Source organism: Micropterus dolomieu, linkage group LG06 (assembly GCF_021292245.1).
Source record: "Micropterus dolomieu isolate WLL.071019.BEF.003 ecotype Adirondacks linkage group LG06, ASM2129224v1, whole genome shotgun sequence".
In the NCBI taxonomy this organism is placed as follows: domain Eukaryota; kingdom Metazoa; phylum Chordata; class Actinopteri; order Centrarchiformes; family Centrarchidae; genus Micropterus; species Micropterus dolomieu.
In genome coordinates, this window is record NC_060155.1 from 4274119 (window position 1) to 4298067 (window position 23949).

The 23949-nt window shown below is 41.5% G+C and overlaps 1 protein-coding gene across 2 annotated transcripts in view; it reads right to left on the reverse strand.

The window, feature by feature from the left end:
* Window positions 1-864: 864 nt before the first annotated feature.
* The window catches only part of LOC123972301 (Krueppel-like factor 6), a 136878-nt gene continuing 113793 nt past the window's right edge, over window positions 865-23949 (reverse strand). The window contains exons 1-4 of one of the 2 annotated variants that reach the window (XM_046051695.1): window positions 9149-9453; window positions 6496-7078; window positions 5198-5321; window positions 865-3713 (exon numbers count right to left, since the gene is read on the reverse strand). In XM_046051695.1, the coding sequence (XP_045907651.1) occupies window positions 3662-3713; window positions 5198-5321; window positions 6496-7078; window positions 9149-9250 (861 nt within the window). In that variant the 5' untranslated portion in view covers window positions 9251-9453 and the 3' untranslated portion in view covers window positions 865-3661. Of the gene's footprint in view, window positions 3714-5197; window positions 5322-6495; window positions 7079-9148; window positions 9454-23949 lie in introns of those variants that run through there. The other variant, XM_046051696.1, reaches the window with a different exon arrangement.

Here is a 23949-nt window from a genome sequence, read left to right on the forward strand (position 1 = left end):
CTAGCCAGTCTCCAGACCTGAATCCAATTGAAAATCTTTGGAGGGAGCTTAAAATTCGAGTTGCCAGGCGACAACCTCGGAACCTGAATGATTTGGAGGCTGTCTGCAGGGAGGAGTGGGCCAACATCCCTGCCGAAATGTGCACAAACCTTGTCACCAACTATAAAAACCGTTTGACATCTGTGCTGGCCAATAATGGCTTTTCTACAAAATATTAACATGCTGTTTGTCCAGGGGGTCAAATACTTGTTTTTCCTCATCAGATGGTTATCAATTTTTATAAATTCATATGATGTGATTTTCTGGAATTTTCTTTGGGATTCTGTCTTTCACTGTTAGAATGTACATATGATTAAAATTGTAGATTGTTGCATTCTTTGTAAGTGGGCAAACCTGCAAAATCAGCAATGGGTCAAATACTTTTTTCCCCCACTGTATATTTGTGACCTGTTTGTAGGAATCAATGGGCTTGGGGCTGAGAGCCACAGAAAGGGGTAGTTAGTCTTGGTCTTTTTTATGACAATAAGTAAATATAAAATAACAATGTTAATATTACTGATACTAATGTAATGAAGGCCAAAGCTAGGCAATTAAGACACAATTTGTAATAAACCAGAATAATTAATCCTTTAATAGAAATGTTTTAGAATGATATAATTATGTTTTGATGGATCTGGTTTTAATCACTGAATCCCTGCCAATATGGTGCAGTTATGTAGTTGACCCTGACCTTTGGACCTCTATGGGGAGGTAAGAGAGATAATTTGTGCTTTGGGAATACTGAATAACCCATAAACAGACACTTTCTGGTTGACTGTGTCCAGGGAAGGCTGCAGGAGAAAGAAAACAAAAAACACATGTAGATCCAATAAATTCTTTTTATCGATTTAAAAAATACATTCATACAGAAACTATTTTACAAAACAATTTCAAATGAAAAAATCTTGTTATGCCATAAAACAAACAAAAATAGAGCCTCATTTTATCTCCACGTTTATCCAATAAAGATTCTCTGGCTAAAGATAGGGTGTCTTCGCAGGTCTTTGAAAAAGTTGAGAGAAACAAAATCACATCAGAATGCATAATTATGACAACTCAAGTATTTTTTTTGTCTGTTTTTTTGTGTTTTGAAAGATGATAGGCCACAGGTGTATACGCAATTGATGTCTTTTTAAACGTACGTTCAATCAAATCAAAAATAAAGATGTTACAGAAGCAAATGAAGGAGAATGGAGTGTGCCTATTTTACAACACTTCAGCCTCTTGTCTTTATTGGTTCATCAAACAACACACTGCACTTGTTTTTGGTCCCATACCCATTCAAAATAGAAGCTTCCTTACAAAATTCTCTTAGTTTACAATGTACATATCTTTGCATTTTTGACATTTCTCAGTGTTTGGACTTTCTTTAATGTTGACCAGTTTCACCTGTACAGTAGTTGAGTTTGCCTGCGGAGTTGACCACTGAGTAACAGACATCAACAAGTTTTATGACCACTTAAACTCTTGAAACAGAAAACTTCTTTTTCAATCTTTTCATATTCAACAACATTTCAAAAAAACATGTTATCCAGTAAAACACTGTGGCTCCAAAACGTTTTCTAGAAATAGGAGAAATTGTGATTAAGTTAATCCAATTGTGAAATTGAAGGAATTTCAATAAACAGAACTTTATCAAACGCACAGAGAAGTGCGCTGAAGTCATGTGCGGTAACTGAAGTTAAAGCATGCATATAGTGAAGTTGGTACAGACATATACTTGGTCCTGGTCTCATCTCAGTTCACCTGCAGACACAGACAGAAACCTCTAGACCTGCAGCACAGCTCAGCAGAACTGGTTAGGCCGGTTTTGGTATTGTTTAGTCAGGTCACGGGTTGTTTAAGCCAGGACTCAGTAAAGATATTGACTCACCCCAAGGGCGAGACTTCTCATTACATACAACATCGAAACAGACTCATGACTGAGAATGTTGTCATTATTCTAAAACAGACTGTAAGCTTCTGACACATCAACAGATATCAATGACCCAAGCGTGTTGTAAATGGTTTCTTTGCATTAAATCCTAATTTGTCACAATCTCAGTGGCTGAGTATGCCACAATTCATGAGAACATATTTCCAAGACAATGTACCTTTGACAATGAGTTACAGTCCATCTGAAGTGCATCCACACCACCTTACACTACATAGTAGTAAACAAAATGGGATTGCTTTTCCAAGTGCTCCACAATTCTGTCTCAGACCTGGGTCATTTTGGGGACCATGAGTTAGTTTTGATATAGCTGTGATATATTCAACAAATAATACACAGATGTAAAAATGGCAGTCATTACGAAGCTGATATATAGATTTTTTTTTTTTTTTATTCAGGAGTGTAGAGGAGTCTGTTGCGAGACAAAAGGGCAAAGGTGCGACTGTATGGATCAGACCCTTTATAAAGCAATTGAATAACGCACTAGTGCATTTGCAACCTCCATTTGGTTTGTGTACGCGTGTGTGTGTGTGTTTGTGTGTGAGTGAAAGAGAGAGATCTATTTAACAGGACAAGGCCACTTACATAAGGCATCAGTAAGGTCAACAGTGCATTTACAGATAGAACAAAAGAGACAAGCAAAAGTGAAGAAAAAGGAACAAAAATCCCATCAAGACAGTTGCCAAGCAATAGTGGTATCCCCAACTAAAAAATGACTGCCTTATGTGTTTTTTACAATACTATGATATTGAATAATATGAAGGTAGCTGCTCTCGAATGGAATTTTGTTGTCCTATAAGCAAATAGATGAGCAACACATCCCCAGATCCCATGCAACTTCTGTTATAATGGCAATAACTGTGTACAACTGCTTTTTTTTTTCTCTTTTAAAATACAGAGCTTACACAATGGACAACAAAATGAGCTTTATAGCATGTATGTTTTGAGACAGGCTACATAGTACATTGCACATTTAATAGCTGCACTAAACAAAAAGTCCTCCAATGTTTCAAGAGGGGGCTGTAGTTCGACCTCTGGACAGAAAGGGGGCGCTCTCTAGCATGTCAGCTCCACCAAACAACCCCTTACTCCCCTCCACAGCCAACAGACTCAAACAGCACAGACAGAACCATGTTTTTCTTGCATTCATTCTCATTGAGACCACAGATATCCCCCCAAAAACCTCCCTCGCACAACATCAACCACTCCGTGTCATTCACTCGCAGTTCCACAATGCAAGCTCCATCCGCTCCATAAAGCCAGCACAGGCATCCAGTCGCAGGCACTCACAGACCCCATGCGCTCAGGCAAACACACTGTCATTGGAGGAACCACACCCCCACAGGAGTCCCATAATCCTCCAGGAAAAAAGCATCGACCACCATACAGAAGAGTCTCATCCCGTCTTATCCAGCCCAGATTTTTCCCATTTTTAAAAATGTCCTCAAGTCTCTCCCCGCCCTCCCGCTCCTCTGTAAAAGCCTTTCAAGAGCAATCTCCACAGCGAGGTGTTGGAGGCACTAAGTATGGTGCAAAATAATAGCCTGCGTTGCTTCATCTTTTTCCACTGACTGGAACACGGTGGTGCCCCTGTTAACGCTCCCAGGACACACCGGCCTTGCTGATCCCCCCACAGGTCAGGACAATCAACCAGACTCATCCCTCTGAGCTCACAACACGGAGGCCATCTTAGATGTGCCTCTTCATGTGCAGCGCCAGGTGGTCAGAACGGGAGAAACACCTGAGAAGGGAAAAAAGAGAGAAGGTTTAGCTGTTGAATTTAAGAACTTCTCCTATATGAATATAGTTACGCTTACATGTAGTGTTCTAAACCTTTGCTGTCGGATTTCGCTTTGCACTTCTGTGATTCGTCAAGTTATTAGAACTTTTCTGAGTGTTCATGCATTATTCCCAAGCAGGAAGCTTCCGGTCAGAGACGAATGCGAATGGCGAAGTCCCTTAAAACTGCATTCTATTGAACGGTCAGCAGGGGGCGACTCTTCTGGTTGCAAGAAGAAGTCCGGTTCCATTAGAAATAATGGTAAAATGACCCTACTTCTCAGCTGATTTATTACCTCAGTAAACACTCTCAGAATGAGTTTAAGGTCTCATGATGGTCCCATTTAGAGGAAAATAGACCAGAAAGCAGAGTATATCTGTGATTGACAGAGTGACTCGTACCCGTGTCCATTTAACCAGCGCCGTTGAAAAAGCGTATTAGGAGTCGGCTGTTCACTTTCTCTGGTGAGTACATTTAGTTTTAAGCCTGTTGTTTGCTAGACAGTTCTCAGCCCTGTTAAAATGACAGTTAACGTGAACTACAGATGCACCTAGCTAAGCAAGCTCCACACACGGCCGTTAGCTCCACCGTCTCGTGCAAATATGGTCACGTCCGGTGACGCTGGTAGCAAAAAAATCAACACTGGCCAAACTCGAGGCTTCTTATCAAGTGACACCAATTAAACAAAAACTGTATAGCTCCAATTTCATGAGAGCACAATCAACTGCATGATTCTTGAGTTTGGATTTTGTTTACATAAAACTGCCAGCAATTGTGGCTTTGTAGCCATTCTGCCACCTGTTTGTTGCCACATGGTAGATCTTTTCACCCAACTAGGAGATATCTTAGCTGTCAGACGTTTCTGATCTCTTCGACCAGGAGGCTGACCTGAACAATTTTTCCTGTAGGCTGTATGATATGACAAACGTAGCAGGCTCAGGGACAAAGCCCAGTCTCACTCCCTGCGCTTCTCATCACAACACCTTCTGACTTATACACATCGATACCCCATTTGACTCTTTGCCCATCCCTTTGTACTCAACTGCACAAGCTGCCATTCTATCAATTTAATTTATTATATTTATACATTTTGTTTATTATGCACCAATACACTAAAGCAAATTCCTTGTATGTATAAACCTACTTGGCAATAAAGCTAATTCTGAACTCACTTTTCATCCAACCCCTTGACCTCGACCCCATTCCATCAGTCCATCCTTGACCCTCATTCATCCCTCCAACTAACATGTCATTTTGATAAACTAATTACCCATTTTTGTATCTGTTGGACATCATCCATTATGTTTTATTTCAGGTTTATTTAACAGGGATAATGCACACTAATAATACATAAATGTATAATGGGCCAGAATTAGCTAAAAGGCTATTTTACATCTGCATGTGTCAGCTAACACGGACATTTACTGGCTTTCCAGCACTCTCACCTGTCGCAGTGACTGCATTTGAATGGCTTTGCTCCAGTGTGCTTCCTGAAGTGTCTGGTGAGTTCATCACTTCGTGCAAAGCGCCACGCACAGCCCTCCCATGAACACCTGTAGGGCTTCTCACCTGCAATTATCACCAGGGGGACAAAACATTTACATTAATCATGAAGTGCATTCTTTGTCAAAATTTCTAAACCTTAGAAAGACACCATTGTTAAAAGATTTCTGCATATGCTCAGTCACTCAGCAGGTTCTGTGAAGAGTTCACACTTAAATGCTTCTAGAGATACATACCAGCCAGTCTAGAAACAGGATATTATTGACAAAACTTTTTATTGCTACTGAATCTTATCTCTTTGTGTCATTAATAATTTGCCCTCTGACAAGTTCTATAATTGTAGTAATTTTGAGTTGTTAATTAAAATGTCCGAATGTGACATTTCGAAATTCCCCTTCTCAAATATATAGCCAATATTTACAGTTTTTACTTGTATTAAAATTTAGGTTTTACAAGGCTGACTTCAGAGAAATGTGATCCTGTACAAGTAAGTGCTAAGAAGATTGTACTGACCACTGTAAGAAAAACAACCTCGTGCCTTGTGGGACTGGAGAGCTGTGGTATGCAGCTTTAAGGAGCTGCTTGAGCAGACGGCTTATGTAATGGGGGAGAGCTGCGGGGAAAAAAAGAGACTGTTCCTAATGGTACTAAAGGCCATTAACCATGTGGCTAACATGGTCGGCAAAGGATGCTAGGAATGTGACTTCCTCTGCTAATGGGCGGCACAGCTTGGCAGAGGTCAAAGGTGACGAGGGAAACCGCTCACATTTGAACCCCAGACAAAACACTGCAAATGTCAGATTCCCACAATTTCACTGTGAATGCAAACGGGCGACTTGCTGAGTCTTTTCCCATGGTGAAATCTGAGAACTGTTGATTTGTTTTCAGGATCCACATCCTCTGGGTGCTACTTGGCCACAAAAGAGCATCCCTCCCCCTCCCGTGTCACGCTCTCTGCCTCCCTTCCCCCTAAATGAAGTCACGTTCCTCTGTGTGAATTAGGTCACAGTTGAGGGCATTCCTCCTGACAAACTATGCAAAGTATGTGAGAGCATTTTTCAGCACTCAGATCAAAGTTCATTTAAGGCACTTCTAGGAATATTTCACTCTTTTCTTCTTCTAGATTTGGTTTTACAGTGCAAAAAGTGGTTTAAAAACATGATGTCATAACCTGTCAGGGCAGTAGTGCCCCCCCCCAACACACACACATTTGCATGGTCTCACTGCAGAACATATTTACCTGTGTGCGTGCGCTGATGTGCTTTGAGGTGTGAGCTCTTGGTGTACACCTTCCTGCATCCGTTGAACTGACACCTGTGCACCCGCCTCCTGCCGTCTGGTGAGGCCTCCCCGCTGGTCAGCCCCGACCTCTCCAGGGTCCTGTCTGTGCCACCAGTCCTTATTTTCCCAGGTGAGTGCAGAACAGTCTGTATCCCACTCCACACCTGGGCGACAGAGCCCTCCTTGCCCAGCTCAGGTGAGGACGGCGGCGTGCTGATGATGGCGGATCCCAGGTCTTCGCCACTGTCTCCCAGAATGTCAGTTAAGGAGCTGGAGGAGAAGTCGAGGGTAGGGGAGAGCTCCTCAGAGCTGTCCGAGGCCTCGCTGCTGGCATCGGAGTTGAAGCCGCCAGCGTCGTGGTTCTGGCTGTCCTGATTGTCTTCCTCCTCCTTGATGTGGGAGATCTTTGGGTCCGGCTCGTTTGACTTGTCCCCACAGGCCAGCATCAGCTTGCTCCACAGGTCCTCCTGGCTCTCAAATTTGAGGTCAGTGGCTGAGACGTAGGGCTCACTCTGGAGGTACCTCTCCAGCTCGAGACATGTCTGTGTGGAGGGAAGTCGAGATAGAAGCTCAGTGCCTGAGGCCTGTAACACAACGCTTTAACTGGAAAGTCCCTAAAAGACCAAAAAAAGTGATTTGTTTTCACGGGAAACAAACTCTGGTGTCTTCTATACACTGTGTTTATTCTTAGCAGCAGCAGCAGGAGGGGGAAATGCTGTGACACTCTTGCACCACTGGCCGCGCTTCCTTCCTGCCTACAGGAATGAGGCACAACACAATGTCCTATGCAGAGGATAGTCAAGTACGTTTTAAGGTTGCCCTCTGAGGCCATATCAGGGAAGATTACAAGCACCACATTTCCTTCTGAGAGCATACAAGAACAAGGTGCTCTTAGCCGCGAACGCTTGCACGGTTGTGTGTCAGTGCTTGTAGGTGTGCGTTGGGGTTGGTCATGAAATTTACATATGCTACAGAGCCCCCCATTGGGTTAGGGAAGTGCTTGTAGATCTTTTAAATCTATCAATTATTCAACATAATGTGGATTTAATAATGCATTTGGAGGCATCGCTAGAAATAACATAGCACACCAGGGACTGAGAGGAGGGAGGTCTGGTTCACGGGGGTTCACAAAAAGCCCGGCATGAATACTGCAAGAGCCGCTGTGGATTGTGGGGATATTTTCTTTGAAAAGGAAGTGAGAGAGCACTTCCTCAACCCACTGCAGTCAGCGAGCACAGGCCAGATATGAGGGCAGCTAACAGGCCTGTGCAGTTTCCTAATTTAGCAGATTATTATGTGCAGCTGAGTTTTATTATAACAGAAGTGAATAGACCAACGGTACCCCCCAGCTTGTGGTCACTCAATAAATCTGAAAGGTCGCGAGATGATTAACAAAATTATATAATTTTTTCAGACTTTTCTTGAACCTTTTTAAGAGTCGTACCTCTACAGGACACTAAGAACATTGCAATGAGACTCTCTGAGAAGGGGATATCCCTCTTTGGCCGCTCACAGCTGAGAGGCATATGCAACATAAAGCATGCCTACATACATTTTATAGAAATACTATATTAAAATAGCAGAAGAACAAGCAACACCATTATCCAGATCTTATAGCAAATGCAACTATGGAATAAAAATGTCCATAAGCATGGTATGGTGTCAATAAATCATATATACACTTTAAGTCAGGAACAGATGGACTTTAATGCCTATGGTAGAAAAAGGTCACTCCAACTTATCACCAATACACTCTAAAATTGGAAAATTGTGGGGACATTGCAGCAATTTAGTAATGAGAGAATGAATTCAAGGCAAATGTTTCTCGTCAGCAGTGCGGTATAAAACTGCACTGTTCTGTCATCCAGGGGACGCTTTGCTGAGCCAAATTGGAAGAGAAATCAGTCTCTCTCTCTTTCTGTCAGTCTGTCACTCTCTCATCTGTGTGTGTGTGTGTGTGTGTGTGTGACAGAGGGGGTGGGGGGGGGAGGAGGAGATACGCGCAAAGACGCACGGCTCGCCATTCAGTCGCTAAATCTGTAACACAGCCTGTTTTTATTTTATCACAACCCGACGTGCCTCTATAACCTGCAAGCAGGACCCGAAAATATCTGCAACAGCATTTAACAGCAAACCTCACCAGAGAAACAACTACAAACATGCTAAAACATAAAAAAAATAATAAACACAGTAAAACTGCAAGTCACTTCAGAATTATTCTGGGAATATTACAGTGATGTTTAAAGAAATCGAAATAATTCCATAAAGTAGCCAATAGCACGGTACCTAATAAGTCCATATTTGGTACCACAGCCACACTATTACAGCATATGGTAGCATCATAAGAATATTAAACAGATCTGTCACTAAGGGAACTTGGATCGCTTCCCCTATGAACGCGACTTTTAACAGGGGAACTGATATTAACTGTTGAACTAAATCAAACGTGTTCCATAAACAACTTTGACATTTGCACGTCCACGCGCAGCTGTCATCTGAAAGCAAGTTTACCGAAATTGCCCACATTCTTTGCACTTCTATGAAAAACAATCGCACATGAGCACGGGACGAGCTGTCAAGCTGTGTGTTGTGTGGAGGGAATAACTCGTTACCTGCTGCCAGTACTCTTCCAGAGACGGTAAAGCTGAAAAGTATCCGGTGTCGTGCACAATTTGGAGCTCCTGGAAGATGCTACACATAGGGATGACATCCATTTCACACCTAAGATGCAGCCACAAGTAGAAGCGAATTCAAGCTTGTAGAGAAAACGAAGCCTGTTGTGTTCGGAGAGAAGCTGGAGTCTTGGCTGTATCTGCATGTATGATCGTCGGGACTAGTGCGCTTCCAGTGGAGGGCTTGAGCGTGTGACGCACCGAGAGCGCACAACACTGAAGTCTCCAAAAGTCCGTCAGCGCACTGTAAACTTCCCCCCGATTCAAAATTACAGACAAACCCACCCCCATGTGATTACATTACGTTTCGGCGCGTCTACCAATGGGCTCGACGGAGCGTACCACCCGCCTACCAGACCACCCCTGGCCAATGCTGAGACAGAGCCGACTCATCCTGTCTGTTGTGGTTGGCGCGCGGTCCGAAGCGTCTCCTGCTCCCATTGGGCTAAATCAGCGCTATTTTTAGAGCGCTATATAACCCGGACTCCTCTCGTACCAAAACTAGGAAGTCTCGTCTACTGATTTAAATGCGAGCTTCAGCTTCTCCGTAGCGGCGGCAACCGCAGGAGAAGTGCAGGTTGCTACTGTGAAGCAACGCTTCGGTCTCTAAATAGACACACCTTTTTGATATTTCATCACACGTACATTACGGACGTCTATTCTCTTGGCGAGTTAAGGGTTGGATGTAAAGAGGGAAGTCTGCAAAGAAAGATCCACACTGGTTCAGTATTTAGCTGCCTGTAAAGCGCACATCGCGGCAATAATAGTTGGTGGTGCCTGCAAACTCAGGGGGACCGTCAAAGATCGGATCAATTTCTGTGGTCTATGAAACAAATCAGATAGAAATCTTCTCATGGCTGTCCAGAGATCCATGAGGATTATTATGAGCCTCCCTGTGACAGTGGAGACAGTTTAATAAGCTATTAGGTTATAATAGGTTTGCCATAAAGATGATTATTCGCAAAATGCTGTGCTGGTTATTGTAGTGGCAGCAGCTTGAGGCATATATCATGAGGGACATGTTTGCTTTTGCTGGAGATAATATGCATTTGTATGTGTGTGCTTGTCTTGGTTTCATTCTCAATCACTTGAGACTTGTGGCTCTCTTTCTAAGAAAGCGAGCATGCTTCTCTTGCAGCAAAGCCTGTTTACTATTCTTGATTACGATCATGAAACCACATCATCGGTTTACTTGTTTCCTCTAGCAGCAAGGAAGAAGTAAAAAAGCGCGGGCCACCCATGGTGCATGGTGAGAGTTTCTAATACAGGATCCCAATATATATCTCCCACAGCTCTAGAGTGACATGTTATAAATACACACTGGCACTCCTCCAGAAATGTATTTGCCTTTCCCCCTCCTTTTAATGTGAATAATCATTGCTATGCGGTGATCAGTGTTCCACCAGATCAAAGAAGCATGAATATTAATCAGAGGTAATAGGCCTAAATGTTGATATATGAAGAGAATGTCTTCGATATGTGCTCTGCTTCAGGCTATATTATGCTGTTAGCATAAAAACTTCATTTGTAAAATGTTACATCCACTTTGGAAAGAATCTCCTTAGCTCATTATTCCATGGCTTTAAAATACAGGTGATGCAATCTAAAATAATTAAGCTTTGATATTAAGTGAGGAGTTATATTGCCTTCAATCAGTTTGAATGTGTGCTTTATCAGTCGTCAGCCTTTTCAGCGGAGAATGTTTTATTTAATCCAACTCCATCAGTCAAAACACTGACTAATGCTGAGCTATTATTAATCTCACTAACGCCCAACATACAAATACATGTGAGTAAAACTATATATCCAGTTGCATAAGATGTGGGATAAAGTTGAAATCAAGTGGAACAACAGCGGCATTGATGAGTTAAAGGCAAGCGATGTGACAAACAACATATTTGGAACAGAGCGCCATTGTTCGACCCATCGGCCCGGTCGAGCGCCTCCACAACGGAGTCTCTTTTGTTGAGATCTCAGCTGTGGGCACAGTTGCAGCACTCAGCAGCATCACATTCTGTCATGAGTCTATGGGGTTCAGAGACAGAGAGCACATGGACAGGTCTCTGTTGTGACACAGATGAATTAGAAGTATTAGAAGGGAAGAGTCATGCTTCCCTAAAGCATTGATGATTCATTGTTGACCTTAAACATTGGAGAGAGACAATGGAATTGTAATGTCAATGCACATACTGGATGCACTTTCAGTATGAAATACTTTTTTATGCAACATGCAGTTAGAGAAATGCAACAGGGTTTGGGGAACTGACCTGTGCATTCATTTAACTGTTAAGTGATAGACCAAAATCATTGTTCTCCCCCTGGCAGATTATTGGCTCAACAAAAGCATACAAAGGCTAACACAGAAGTATGTGCTATATGCTATGATAAAGATGTAATAGAAGTACTTTTACTTTACCAAAGATTCTAAACGTGTTTTAGGTGTCTTGTCAACATGTTTTGTTTTTTGCACTTTCCTTGTGCATTGCAATGTGGGACCCTTGTCATCATCAGCACACAACATTTAAGCAGATATGTGTACGTATACTGACTTTTAGTACACTTAAAACTCTAAACTTGCTTAGAATTCACATGCAGTATGGAACTGGGACAAAGCTCATGTTAAATACATTTTAATTCAAGGGGAGGATGCTTTAAAGGATTTGTTTTATTTTGCTTCAGTTATTTGCTATACACATTCATTTCTATGTAATGTCTGTGAAACAACACAACTGACTCCCATTTATTATTACTACAGTGGTTTCTGATTTGAAACTCATGTCAGTATGTTTCTGCACCATACTGACACCTCTTTCTAAAGTGATACTTTTGTTCTGTCATCACTAAAAACCCTTTGTTCTCCCCCAGTGAAATTTTGTGTTTAGAGTCTCTGAACCAGTGACATCAAATTGAATTCCTGCACATTTCTTGTTCTTGGAAGTAGGAGTCATCCTGACTCTGATGCAAAGCATGCGTATAGAATCAGTGCAGTTGCCATGAAGCAGTGACTGATGTTTGTGGCAATGCACGTGGGATGCTGGTCTGTGACAGCATGAATCCATAGCAACAAAACAATGGGCATAAACAGCATGCAGATAAGCAGTACTGCTCTGTACTAGTCAGGTCTTTTTTATATGTTTATTTGTATATATTCTCATGCACTGCACTGTACTCTGTATGTGCGATTGCTTGATCTACTTGAGAATGTATTCATTTAATTGATTGCTACTTGCCTAGTTCAAAAAATGCAAACAATCTTGTTGCAGAAACATACATTTTACAACATATAAGAGCAACACAGCATCCTGTACAGAACAAGGGGACAGGACAAGATGTCTAGGTTTCTTTTAAATTCTATATAGACATTTAAGTAGAAACTTTAATCTTATCTTCGCACAACATCTAAAACCTTAGCTTTAATATTCATACCACAGCTGAAAACCACATCATCAGAAAACACAGGACCTACATAAGTAGATACAGACAAATGCATACATGTCTATAGGCCACAAAGTCAGTCCTTTTGTGTAGGGTAACCACAGAAAATGTCAGGGGTCAAGCAGGGAAAACCAACTGTCGTTTCTTATCCAACACACAATTTAAAATCCTGCATTTGGAAAGCGTGCCAAAAAATGGTCACTCACTTTTAATTAGCTGTCCTAAAATTCTTTGCACAGCAGATAATGGCCAGTTCTTAATTTGCAACCAGTGTCTGGTGCCTGATTAGAAATCCACAGCTGCAATTAGTTTACAGACGTTTTGTTGTTACCATTTGGAAAGAGTAGTCAGATAGGCTAATAGTATATGACAATGATTTAGAAGCTGTGCATGTTGTGTCTACATTTGTGATTGATCGTCTCGCAAATGTATGCCATTTGGTAGGATTACCATTTGGATGCGTGAGAGTTGATTTTGCATATATTCAACATATTCAGTGTGTGGCACCCCAACTGCCTGTCACTTGAATCTAATCAGAATGCAAAGATATTCCGGGTGAAGAAAAGTACAGTGTATGTATTAGCGTAGAGCAGGCACAATGAGCAACAGTCTGTGGAGTGGCTGCAGCAAAAACAAGCAGAGTTAATGTAATTGGTTCATGACATCACATGTCTAAGTGATCTTAGGTTTAGATGCACTGTAGATGAATCAGAATCATAAGACCTTGGTCATTAAAGGGAATGGATTCCTGTCAGCTGCAGCGTTAGAAAAGCAGACATGTGACGAGAATGCTGCTTTAAATCCTGAGGAAACTGAATGAGACATGTTCTTCCCTTCTGCGACACCTGCCCTTAAAGTGCTTTTGAACAAGGTTTTCAATCCCCAACAGTCCAACAGTACGAGGTAGTTATTTTGCATGACCTGAGTGAATGCGAAACTCAGAGCTGAACACGAGCAAGGGGACTCAGTCCACTTTCCCTGGCTGAGTAAGAACTGTAAGGGGGAATCAGCAAAGATCCTAAGTGATGTTTACATGGTTGCTTGAAAATAAAAGCCTTGCTGCCTGTGACTAAGGCAATATTCAAAACATAACCAAATAAAGAGAAGAGAAGAGCTTTACTAGGTTACCGCATTAATTGCTAAGGTTTCCATTTTGTATTCTAAAAGAGACAAGTTTTAGGCATACTTGTGCATAAAGGCTTTACAGCGAACGGCAATAGAGCCCACACAATGCTGTGCTGTAGACTACACCATAGGTGATGTTTATCTTCTCAAAAATGTAACCACATGTGGAGGCGGTGTCGCCTACAATGATACCACTTGGGCAGGGTTGCCAGATATGACTGAGACCAAGTAGCCCAATCAACAAAGCCACAAACCTAACCAACTGTAGACCAGTTTGTTTTATTGTGGATGTCTTGTTTTTTGTCCATCTGACTCTTGTAACAGACCAAAATCTCATCGAGCCTATTGAACTCCTCAGTCACTCTCAATAACAGGTTTGTGCTCATTTCAGAAGAGGAGGGACAGATTCTTCGGAATACAGCCTTTTCTTTGGAAAACTGGCAAAATGGAACAAGTAGTGGCCCAAATGATGATTTACACGCCCAGTCATACAACGACAAACCCCAATCTGGCAACACTACACATGAAGACCTCAAGAGCTGTGATTGGCCAGTTGGACTGCTTGTTTTTTTTCTCCAATAAGTGTCCAGTGTGGGTGATTGTTGATAGTGAAGACAACATACAGACAAGAGAACTGCTAAACTTTCTGCCTGCTACAATTGTCTCTCTCTAGCACAAACACAAAAGCTATAAAGGCAATTACCCTTTCCAGCAATGAGCTGAAGCCAGACAAGGCAAACTTTCCCTTTTGTTGCACTACGGATCACAAAGTGACAATAACTGTATTTTGAGATGCATGAAAAGCATAGCCGGATAATGTACAACACGTATTTTTAGTGTAGGAATAGTATGTAAATGTATACAGAATGTACATAGAAAATATTCAGGACTAGAAGGATGTTGGTCAAGATACTTTCTAGAAAACAAATCACAATACCCAATCAAAGGTTTATTTTATATGTGAGACTAGAAGGCCATAGAACTCACATCTTGTTGAGGCTCTTGCACATTGCCCCATGACACACAGCATGGTAACGATTTAATTAGCGGAATTCGGATCAACTGAATCAGCCAGTCCACATGTAGGGCGAGCCTATAGGAGTTACCCAGAATTCCATACACAGAAAGAATACACAGGTCATTTCTGGGATGTTTCCCACATCAATCAACTGTACATTAGATGAGTCATGACTCTGCTTCATCCCATCTGAGCGACACGTCATCCATTCATCTCAGAGATGGGGGCCAGTTTTAGATGACCTGACTACAGTATGTTAACAGTTTGCTGGAATGCTGCATTCTGGGTGTGAGGATCCCAGGGGAGCACTAAAGCAGCGATCCAACAGAGCGAGAGAGGAAAAGAGAGCAGTAGAGAGAGAGAGAGAGATAAATGTACAGGGAGGACGAGTGCCTATGTATGGCTTGGCATGTATGGAAAGCTTTGCAGTGATTGTAAATTTGTTTCTTGTGGTCATCTCTTAAAAGTGACAAGTTAGAGCCCCAAACACTTTCCCACCCATCAGGACAATGCTCATGTGTGGAGTCTCTGAAGACAAATTGGTGCAGTGGATGCTGATCTGAATGATTGTTTTGTCTGATGCAGTTCTTTACACTGTGTCTGCTACAAGCTTGGGAAAAACAGAAGTGGTGTAGCAAATGTATTGATGTGCTAATTGCTGAGTGATGTCATCTGGCAACCTCTTACGACTTTTTGAGCAGCCAATAGCTACTTTTAACAAAGGATGCGCCCTCTGGCAGCCATAATGTACTGGTGGGCAGCAGCAAAAATGTGTACTGCATTGCGCTGGTGCAGGTCAAACTTTTTATGCCAGTACTAAGCTCTGCTTATTTGTTGCCGTGACCCACAGTACTGATCGCACCATAACTCCACACCAACAGAATGATCTATTTAAAATGAATGAATCACTGATTTGTTGCCCTGTGTCGTGAATTTAAAATTATGTTAAACGATACTCAGTAATCATTGCTGCAACACAACATGACAAAAATGCAGGCAGCGACGCAAGTCACCTCAGTTCAGCTATGCAAGGCAAAGATGTGAGCCAAGCTTGTTTTCTTTATTTCAGTTGATCTTGACTGACACGGTATGATTTACACTTGTAACTTGGTGTCTGCGGTGTACAGACTTTCACCTGCAAATGTCTGCACATAGGTTTAAAGTTACAGTTATAGACAATTTGTGATCCAGCTGCTAATCCTGTAGTGCTCTAGAGGTAGGTGTATATGCAATCATGCATGCATTTACTGTAATATGATATGTTTACCTGTGCACAAAATGTTTCACCTATGCATATGGACCTGTAATCAAAGAGCCAATAACCAAAAAAATGGCCTGGGTGAATCATGCTTATGGGTCTAGTCCCAGCTGACTGAGAATCATCTTCGTCTCATGACCGGCTGCTCCATGGAAACAGAAACACTTCACTTTACCTTGACCAATAAACCGTGAAGTGTGTCAATCTGACGAATTTTTGAACAACCCTAAACTGAATACTGCAGTCCTGTTGGAGATATGACAGAGCAGCAGGCTAACCAAAGAGTTAGACAGAACAGCCAAAGGGTCACAAGTCTGATCCCTGTGAAGAGCGGTGACGGCCAAGAACAGAGCTTTAGTTAAGGGTATGTTTGGTTTCATTGGACTGGACACAATCTTACTATTATTTCTTATGCTTTTTGTTTGTGTTTTTAATCATTTTATTGTTTTCAAGTGGTGTGTTGTTTTTTTTAAATACGTACCCAGAAGATATGTAGCCGTGGAGACAGAGAGGGAAATAGAACTATTCAACATCTTCGAACAAGACAATGAACCATCCATTCCCCCACGACTGCATCGGCTAAATGTGAGATGTAAAAAATGTAACAGATAAAGTATTGATTTTAGTTTAGGGTAGCGCAGCTGTTATCATCAGTGAGCGCTGAGGTTAGTTGTTTTAGCTTTGCTTTAGACCTGGAGATTTATCACCTCTGTGGAACTGTAGCGAGAGAGGGAGAGAGAGAAATTGAGTGCTGATCCTCGGTGGAATAAGAAGGCAGCTTCACTCTAAAGTGAGATATATGAGATATCAGTCGATGCATTTACGGCTTAGAATGTGACTGATGGCGCAAAATGAAAACAACCACTTATCAACAGTTATTATTGAAGGCTACGTTGAGTTCTTGGTTGGTGAACATTTGAGTGTTATTGAATGATCCACCTAAAGTAATTATATTTTCTTCCTTCACATTGACATCGAAAACAAACTCTTCAAATATTTATCGTCTCATTCACGGTGCTGGAGAGTTTTAAAACTGTCTGCAATCTGTTGCTCGTTTAGGACCTTTCTCTGAAAACTCGCAAGCCTTAAAAAGCCTCTATTGTCCTTTCACTTGATTTCTGCCATCAAATTAAACAGTGGACAGTCATGATAACACCAGTTAAGTGCATGTCGTACCGTAATAAAGACGAGCGCCCATCATCATTTTCGCCCATACAGTGCAGGGCCAGTTTCCAAAGACAGGCTCAATTTGGTTCCTCATCTCCATTATTGTCCCTGCACTTAGAGAGCGACTTGAATTAATGAGTCGAATCATCAGAATCTCAAACTAACAAAGCAGAAAAGATGATGAGAGCACATTTGAAATGACTGAAATGCACCTCAGGAATTTATGACTGAATGATATGAAAGAGATACTTGTACAGGGTCTGTTAATCCTGGTAATGTACAAAAAACGATTTGTCCATAATGGTTTGTGTTATACTGCATCACTGCTTCATCACTTACAAGACTTAGGTTGGAAATGTTTCTAAAACGTAGGTGTACTTTAAATTCTTAACGTATTCATAAAATCTACAATTACAGCATGTTAGTGTAATCTTAAAGTCAAGATTTCTGATATGAGGCTGAGACAGCTGAGTGAAGCAAAATGGAAATTGAGTCACCAGCACTACGGAGAGCTAAACGTGATTTGCAGGTTACAAAAACTTGCACGTACATCCCTAGCCGCACACATCCTGTTGTTCATGAGAGGAAGGAAGCCGCCGTATCCTTGCTAATGGGAAATGCAGAGGACACAGATGAATTGATAAGAAACACAGGTAGTGGAAACAAACATTAAACAGTGCAGCTAAGGATACAGCAACAGTGTAGAGCCACTGGGAGGAGTGGGAAGTTGTTTTTCCAGGCTTGTTTTAACTCATTTCACTTTACACTACACTTTTCACTTTCCTATTACAAATTGGTTAGTTTTCTTTCCTTCATTGTTTCTTTTTGACCTGCTTGCTAAAAGAGAATAAAATGATGAGAAATGTCAGACTTTCAGTTAGAAGTCATGTGTGTGAATTTTGTTCCATATATCTACATAGCCCAGACTGGAATTAAATGGATATGAATCTCTGCAGCTTCTTAACCTTCCCACTGATGAGAAAACTGTTAAATAAAAAAAACAAAAACTCAGGATTGGTGTGAACAGAGCCTACCATTCTTACTACATCTCTATTAGTTCTTATAGAGAAGGCCTTCAGTCTGTAGAAACAGCGCATTCAGACTGATGAGCTTTATTTTAACTTTTGTTTATCCAGGGAAGTTTGGCTAAGCATCGATGTGCCCTTTTTAAAACTCATTCATTCATGCTGGGCAGCCACACCACATTGCTTCACTCAGCAGGATCCACCTCATTGTCCCCATTCAACTCCAGCTGGAAGTTCAGCATGCTTGAGGAGTGTACATCATGGGAGATTTCTTCTCTGCCCTCGTCCTCCCACTCAGCCCAGCAGCTGTGAATGTGATGATAGGAGTGAATGACCCCAGAGGACCCTGCACGTCCCACCCCTGTTCAGATATCCACCACGGCTGCCATCCCATAATGCCAACAGACAGGAAAATGACCCCTTCCTTCCCACTGTAACCCAGACTTGGAATCCAGCCCCCCTTCCTCCCCACTCCGAGGGGAATCCTCCACCCGATCAGCGGCATTCCACATCCTGTCTGACTGACTCATGCAAAGAGAGGGTTAAATATGGCTTAAATTTGATAAAATGGTTCTGCAAAAAGCAAACCAATATTTCCAATTTATTTTTTAATTAAATAATAGGTGTAACACCAACAAAACATTTCAGCTTTCCTTCTGTCTCACAGGATATGAGTGCGCCGAGTAAACCACTAAGAAGCATCTCTGGAGCCAGTGGGGACTCATGAATTCATAAAAAAAGGTTTGGTCAGCAACATGACCAAACCAGAATGGTGTGGAATTCCCTAACAATGTGCAAAGACTGGAAAGCTGCCTAATAGCGCTGGCAAAATATTTAATCCGCTTTGCGTCTGTCGTGGTCATGCATATTCAAAATTATGCGTAAATCACATTATAATCTCATAATAGCCATTTATAGTGGAAGCCCTCCAAACCATTTGCCCAATTCATTTACACTTTGCAACCCAAACTCCCCCAGTGTATTGCATTTAAGTTTTTCTAAAAAAAGATTCAAGGATGGCATGATGATGCCCGTTTCTAAAGCTAAAGCAATTTGCGCTTGGTTGGTGAGGAAGAAGAGTAATAGCTGGAGGACTGCTCCCTCTGAGAGCTTGTTTGCACCACAGCTTGATTCACAGTTTTTTGTGAATCAGGAAAACACCCTGTGGGCTCTAACACAAGAAAATAAAGGCAAAAGATAAAATGCAAATTACACTCACAATACAATCATTTGGCCTCTTTCAGATAGCATATATTTCTCCTGCTGAGGTTGGGTGACTTTTGTATGCTCTGATCAGTGCCTTTAATCCCATCGGGAGTGCTGAAATGAGTGACCCCCCCCGCATTCCTGTATTAATTACAACCTGGAAATGCACTGCTTTTTGGTGAGCTTGTTTATCCTCCCGTAATGTAAGTCTGGACAGAGACCTCATATTTTCAAATGTGAGTTTTGCCTCCCTTCACTGAATTTCATCAACTTAATGCACAGCACAGCTCATGAAACTGTCCGAGCAACCCTCTAAGGAAGTTCAATTCAGTGATGTCCTACAATAATATGTATCTGATATTATATGAAAACTTATAGGAAGACTTTTGCAGAATGACTACCCGTTCATCCATTTCAGTCTGGGGAAACCCCCCAGTGTAATGCAGTCTTCTGGTCATGTGCTGCGACTGTATGAATCACTCCACTGTAAACACTGAATGAGAGGGCTCAGCAGGAATAATAGAGCTGTATTTACACAAGCTGTGGGTTTTAATGTCAGGGTAATCTTGGGCATTTGTGAGTCACTCTGTCCTTAAACATGTAGTCGCTGCAGCCACACGGGTAACTAGGCAATCATGTCGGCTTTTTGGAGTCCTGTGTGACTCACACTAGTCAGGCCCGACAAAGTCAGAGTACATCTCGTGTTTAGAGGAAAGCAGCGTGGCATTCCAAAGTAATGGACTCTATATTGGGCTCTGGGGATTGTGTGTGTGAGTGAGTGTTTCTCTGTACGTGGACTGGTTTGTCAATTCAAATGCATGTTGTGTGTATGTCTGTGTGTGCATGTTTGATCTCTTACAAGACTGGTAACCATTTGTGTTTGTTTGTGCCACCCCGGTTCGCACTGACAACGAACACTGTGATCATAGGCTTGTGTGTAGGTTCTGCGTGTGTGTTTGTGTGTCTGTGTGTGGCCAGTGTGGCAGCAGGGCACTCCCCAGAGCCACCCAGTCTAACAAACAAGCTGTGCTGCGTTACAGCTGCTAGGACAGTACAGACATGACACTGCTGAAACCTCCACCACTACGTGCTGGGAAATGTGACTGAGAAGTTAAAGAATATTTCACTGTTATTAAACTAGCGTGGCACTCAAATCAGAAATAAGTTCATACAGTACAGAGATGTCTGCAAAACTGCCTCCATTTTCATGTGCATGCTCTTCCACTGTGCCTGCAGCAGCAGACTGTGGTTGTGCCTGACAGCAAGAGTCAGGTTGCTATGTGTGTAACTTTATGAATGACAAGCAGGCAAGCAGGGGATTGAAAAAAGGGTGCATGGTCAGCAAAGTTTCCCTGTATAAAAAAAGGTTAAAATATTTCTGGCAAGTATACAGTGCAATGGACAACTGACAGGCCACAGCCAGCAATCTCAGTCTAGTACCAAAAATAAGAAAATACTGGCTGGTCTCATTTTGTCACAACACCCAGTTCAAAGATGAAGCCAAGCTATAAAGACCACCAAGTGGTTATTTACACTTCTTTATTAATGGTGGAATGTACCTAAGTACATTTACTTAGAAAACTTACTTACTTAAAAAATCAAGGTACTTGAATATTTCCATTTTATGCAACTGTATACTTGTAATCCACTACAACCAAATATTGTACTTTTTACTCGTCTACATTTATCTGACTACTTTAGTTACTAGTTGCTTTTCAGATTACAATTTTTCATACCCTTCCTGTCCAGTGAAATCCGTGTGTTTTCAAATGTGGTGATTTTAGAAAGTAAGTTCCTTTATGGGTTGAGAAAATTCTCCTACTTCTTGAACTTAATACATGCATCGTCACAAAGCTGAAACCAGGGCTGTGTTTCTGAGCTCATGAAAAGTTGACTTACAGGACAATGACGCTACTAACATTCATTTCATATAGCTGATGCTTTTATCCAAAGCGACTTACAATCGTTATATATGTCAGAGGTCACACACCTCTGGAGCAACTAGGGGTTAAGTGTCTTGAACCAGGGTCTCTCACACCAAAGGCACGCATCTCATCCACTACTGCATCACCACCCCACCCAACATATTATCATCTTATAGAATGTGATGCATATGAACAGTATGTAACATAATTAGCACAGCCTTAAGTATCTACAGAAGTAAAATGCAACATACATTAATGCAGCAGAAATATTACTAAAGAAACATCATGATAGTAAAACAGTGAGTGAAATTCTTCTGAACAATGAGTACTTCTACTTTGATATTTTAAGTACATTTTGCAGATAATACTTATTTTTTTTAAATATGTCATGGTTAAAATAAGTGTGTGTCGTGTATGTTTTATTTAATCGCTTATTATTTCTTCTATTATAATTTTGTATAATATCAACTGAGAATCCAGAGGGGAGGTTTCACCATAAGCTCTTGGGGGTTTCTTACCTCTCCTGCATAATTCATACAGTGTATTTTTTATATATTATTTGTCTTGTGCTACTAAATAAAAATAAGGTTCTAAATGCAGGTCTTGCACTGATCTTCCACCACTGTTTATTAAGTATGCACATAGATTTGTTCAAGAGAAACCAACAGAGGAATTTCCATTTGCTGCATGTGCTGTAATGAGAAAGAAACATTTATTAAAGACTTAAATGCACATTAATCAGGATCAATCAAGTGTTAATTAGTATTGAGTAACATTTACCTTGTTACCACCCCAAGTCCATGTGCCCACGGTGGAAAATTCATTTTCCGACTCCTGTGGTCGTGTCATGCGGTGTTACCCAAATTGCAGAGTGATGACATTGCCAAAGGCTTACTGGGGCAGTCTGTCACTTTGTCCCGAATCCGTGACTTGTCCACACCAAAGCCTTCGCTCATGTTGACTCTTGCACATTTGAAAGTGTCAAATGCTCGAGATGACACACTTTAACACCTACTGCGCTCCTCTCACTTTTCATTTTCTTTTAAATCTAGAGGACAAAACATTTTTGCCTTTGTTCAACATTTATTTACCCAACAGTCATTGGACCGTGGCAGTTTTTTTTCCCCAAATAGAGACCCACATCAAAACAGAAGGTAAACAATCAAAACAATACTTAAAGTTACTTGAAATGCTCACTAAACATCACATTAAAAGGGCAGCAGGGTCTAAGACTCTGTGATTCTCGGCTAAAAACAAAGTAAAGCCAGCTCCTTATGGAGTCCGCCTCAGGCTCCTTCATAATCAGTTTAACAGTCACAAACAGAGACCAGCACTCGTCCACATTAAATCATTTTGCAGCGAATACACACTAAAGAGAGTGAGTGTGTGTGCAGCATGTGGTGGATGGACGGTGCCAGGCTGGATCTGCACAGGATGGAATGACACTGGTGGCAGGCTAATGACACAAGCCTCAAGCTGTTCTCACACCTGCCATAGATCTACCTCATTCACTTGACATTAACATTGAGGAAAGGGGCCATTTCAAAACACACACAAAGCCGGTCATGCAAATACAGCAACATAGACACCCGCGCAGATAGAAACACACGGTTACATCCACAGACTCTTGATCGCTCACACTGACACACAAACAAACAAATGGGCCATTATCCTTGAGAGCCCAATTAGGGAGTAAATGGGAGTGCTGAGTTGTTAGTAGAAGAGAGCAAAACACACATGATTGGATGACATGAGTGGGCAAAGAGTGTGAAGGTTCAAAGTAACATTTAAATGCTTAACTTTTGTTAACATGCTGTAATCACACAAAGATACCCTTAAAGCTGATTTAGGTACAATTTAATGGTAAGTCTTACCATCTACGTTGCAGCATTAAACAACATCATATCCCTCAAATGAGTAGATAGAGACCTCAAATGATAAACCAGTTCAGCAAATTACTACTTTGTGCGCTCAGTGTACACACTTTAGTAATTTGTACTATGGAAATACACATCCACATTTGTTCTCTCAAATGTATAATTTGCACCCCCAAATTAATAAACAATGCCCAATTTCATATCAAGGGTGGATCATATGGCTGGTGAAGAAAGAACATTTAGGAGCTAAAGTAGCTCTCAAGTGCTACCTCTCTCTGGTGGAGACCAAAACAGTGGTAAAAGAATAATTATCTGAATTTTTTATTTGTCAGGTAGCCAGATACACAACTCCAAAAGATAAAGTAGGTTGACAAGATGACCTAATGGAGGAGTTCATCTCTTCTGGAGCATGATGTCATTGGTGGTCTTTTTGTTTTAGCATTATACACTCACCTAAAGGATTATTAGGAACACCTGTTCAATTTCTCATTAATGCAATTATCTAATCAACCAATCACATGGCAGTTGCTTCAATGCATTTAGGGGTGTGGTCCTGGTCAAGACAATCTCCTGAACTCCAAACTGAATGTCAGAATGGGAAAGAAAGGTGATTTAAGCAATTTTGAGCGTGGCATGGTTGTTGGTGCCAGACGGGCCGGTCTGAGTATTTCACAATCTGCTCAGTTACTGGGATTTTCATGCACA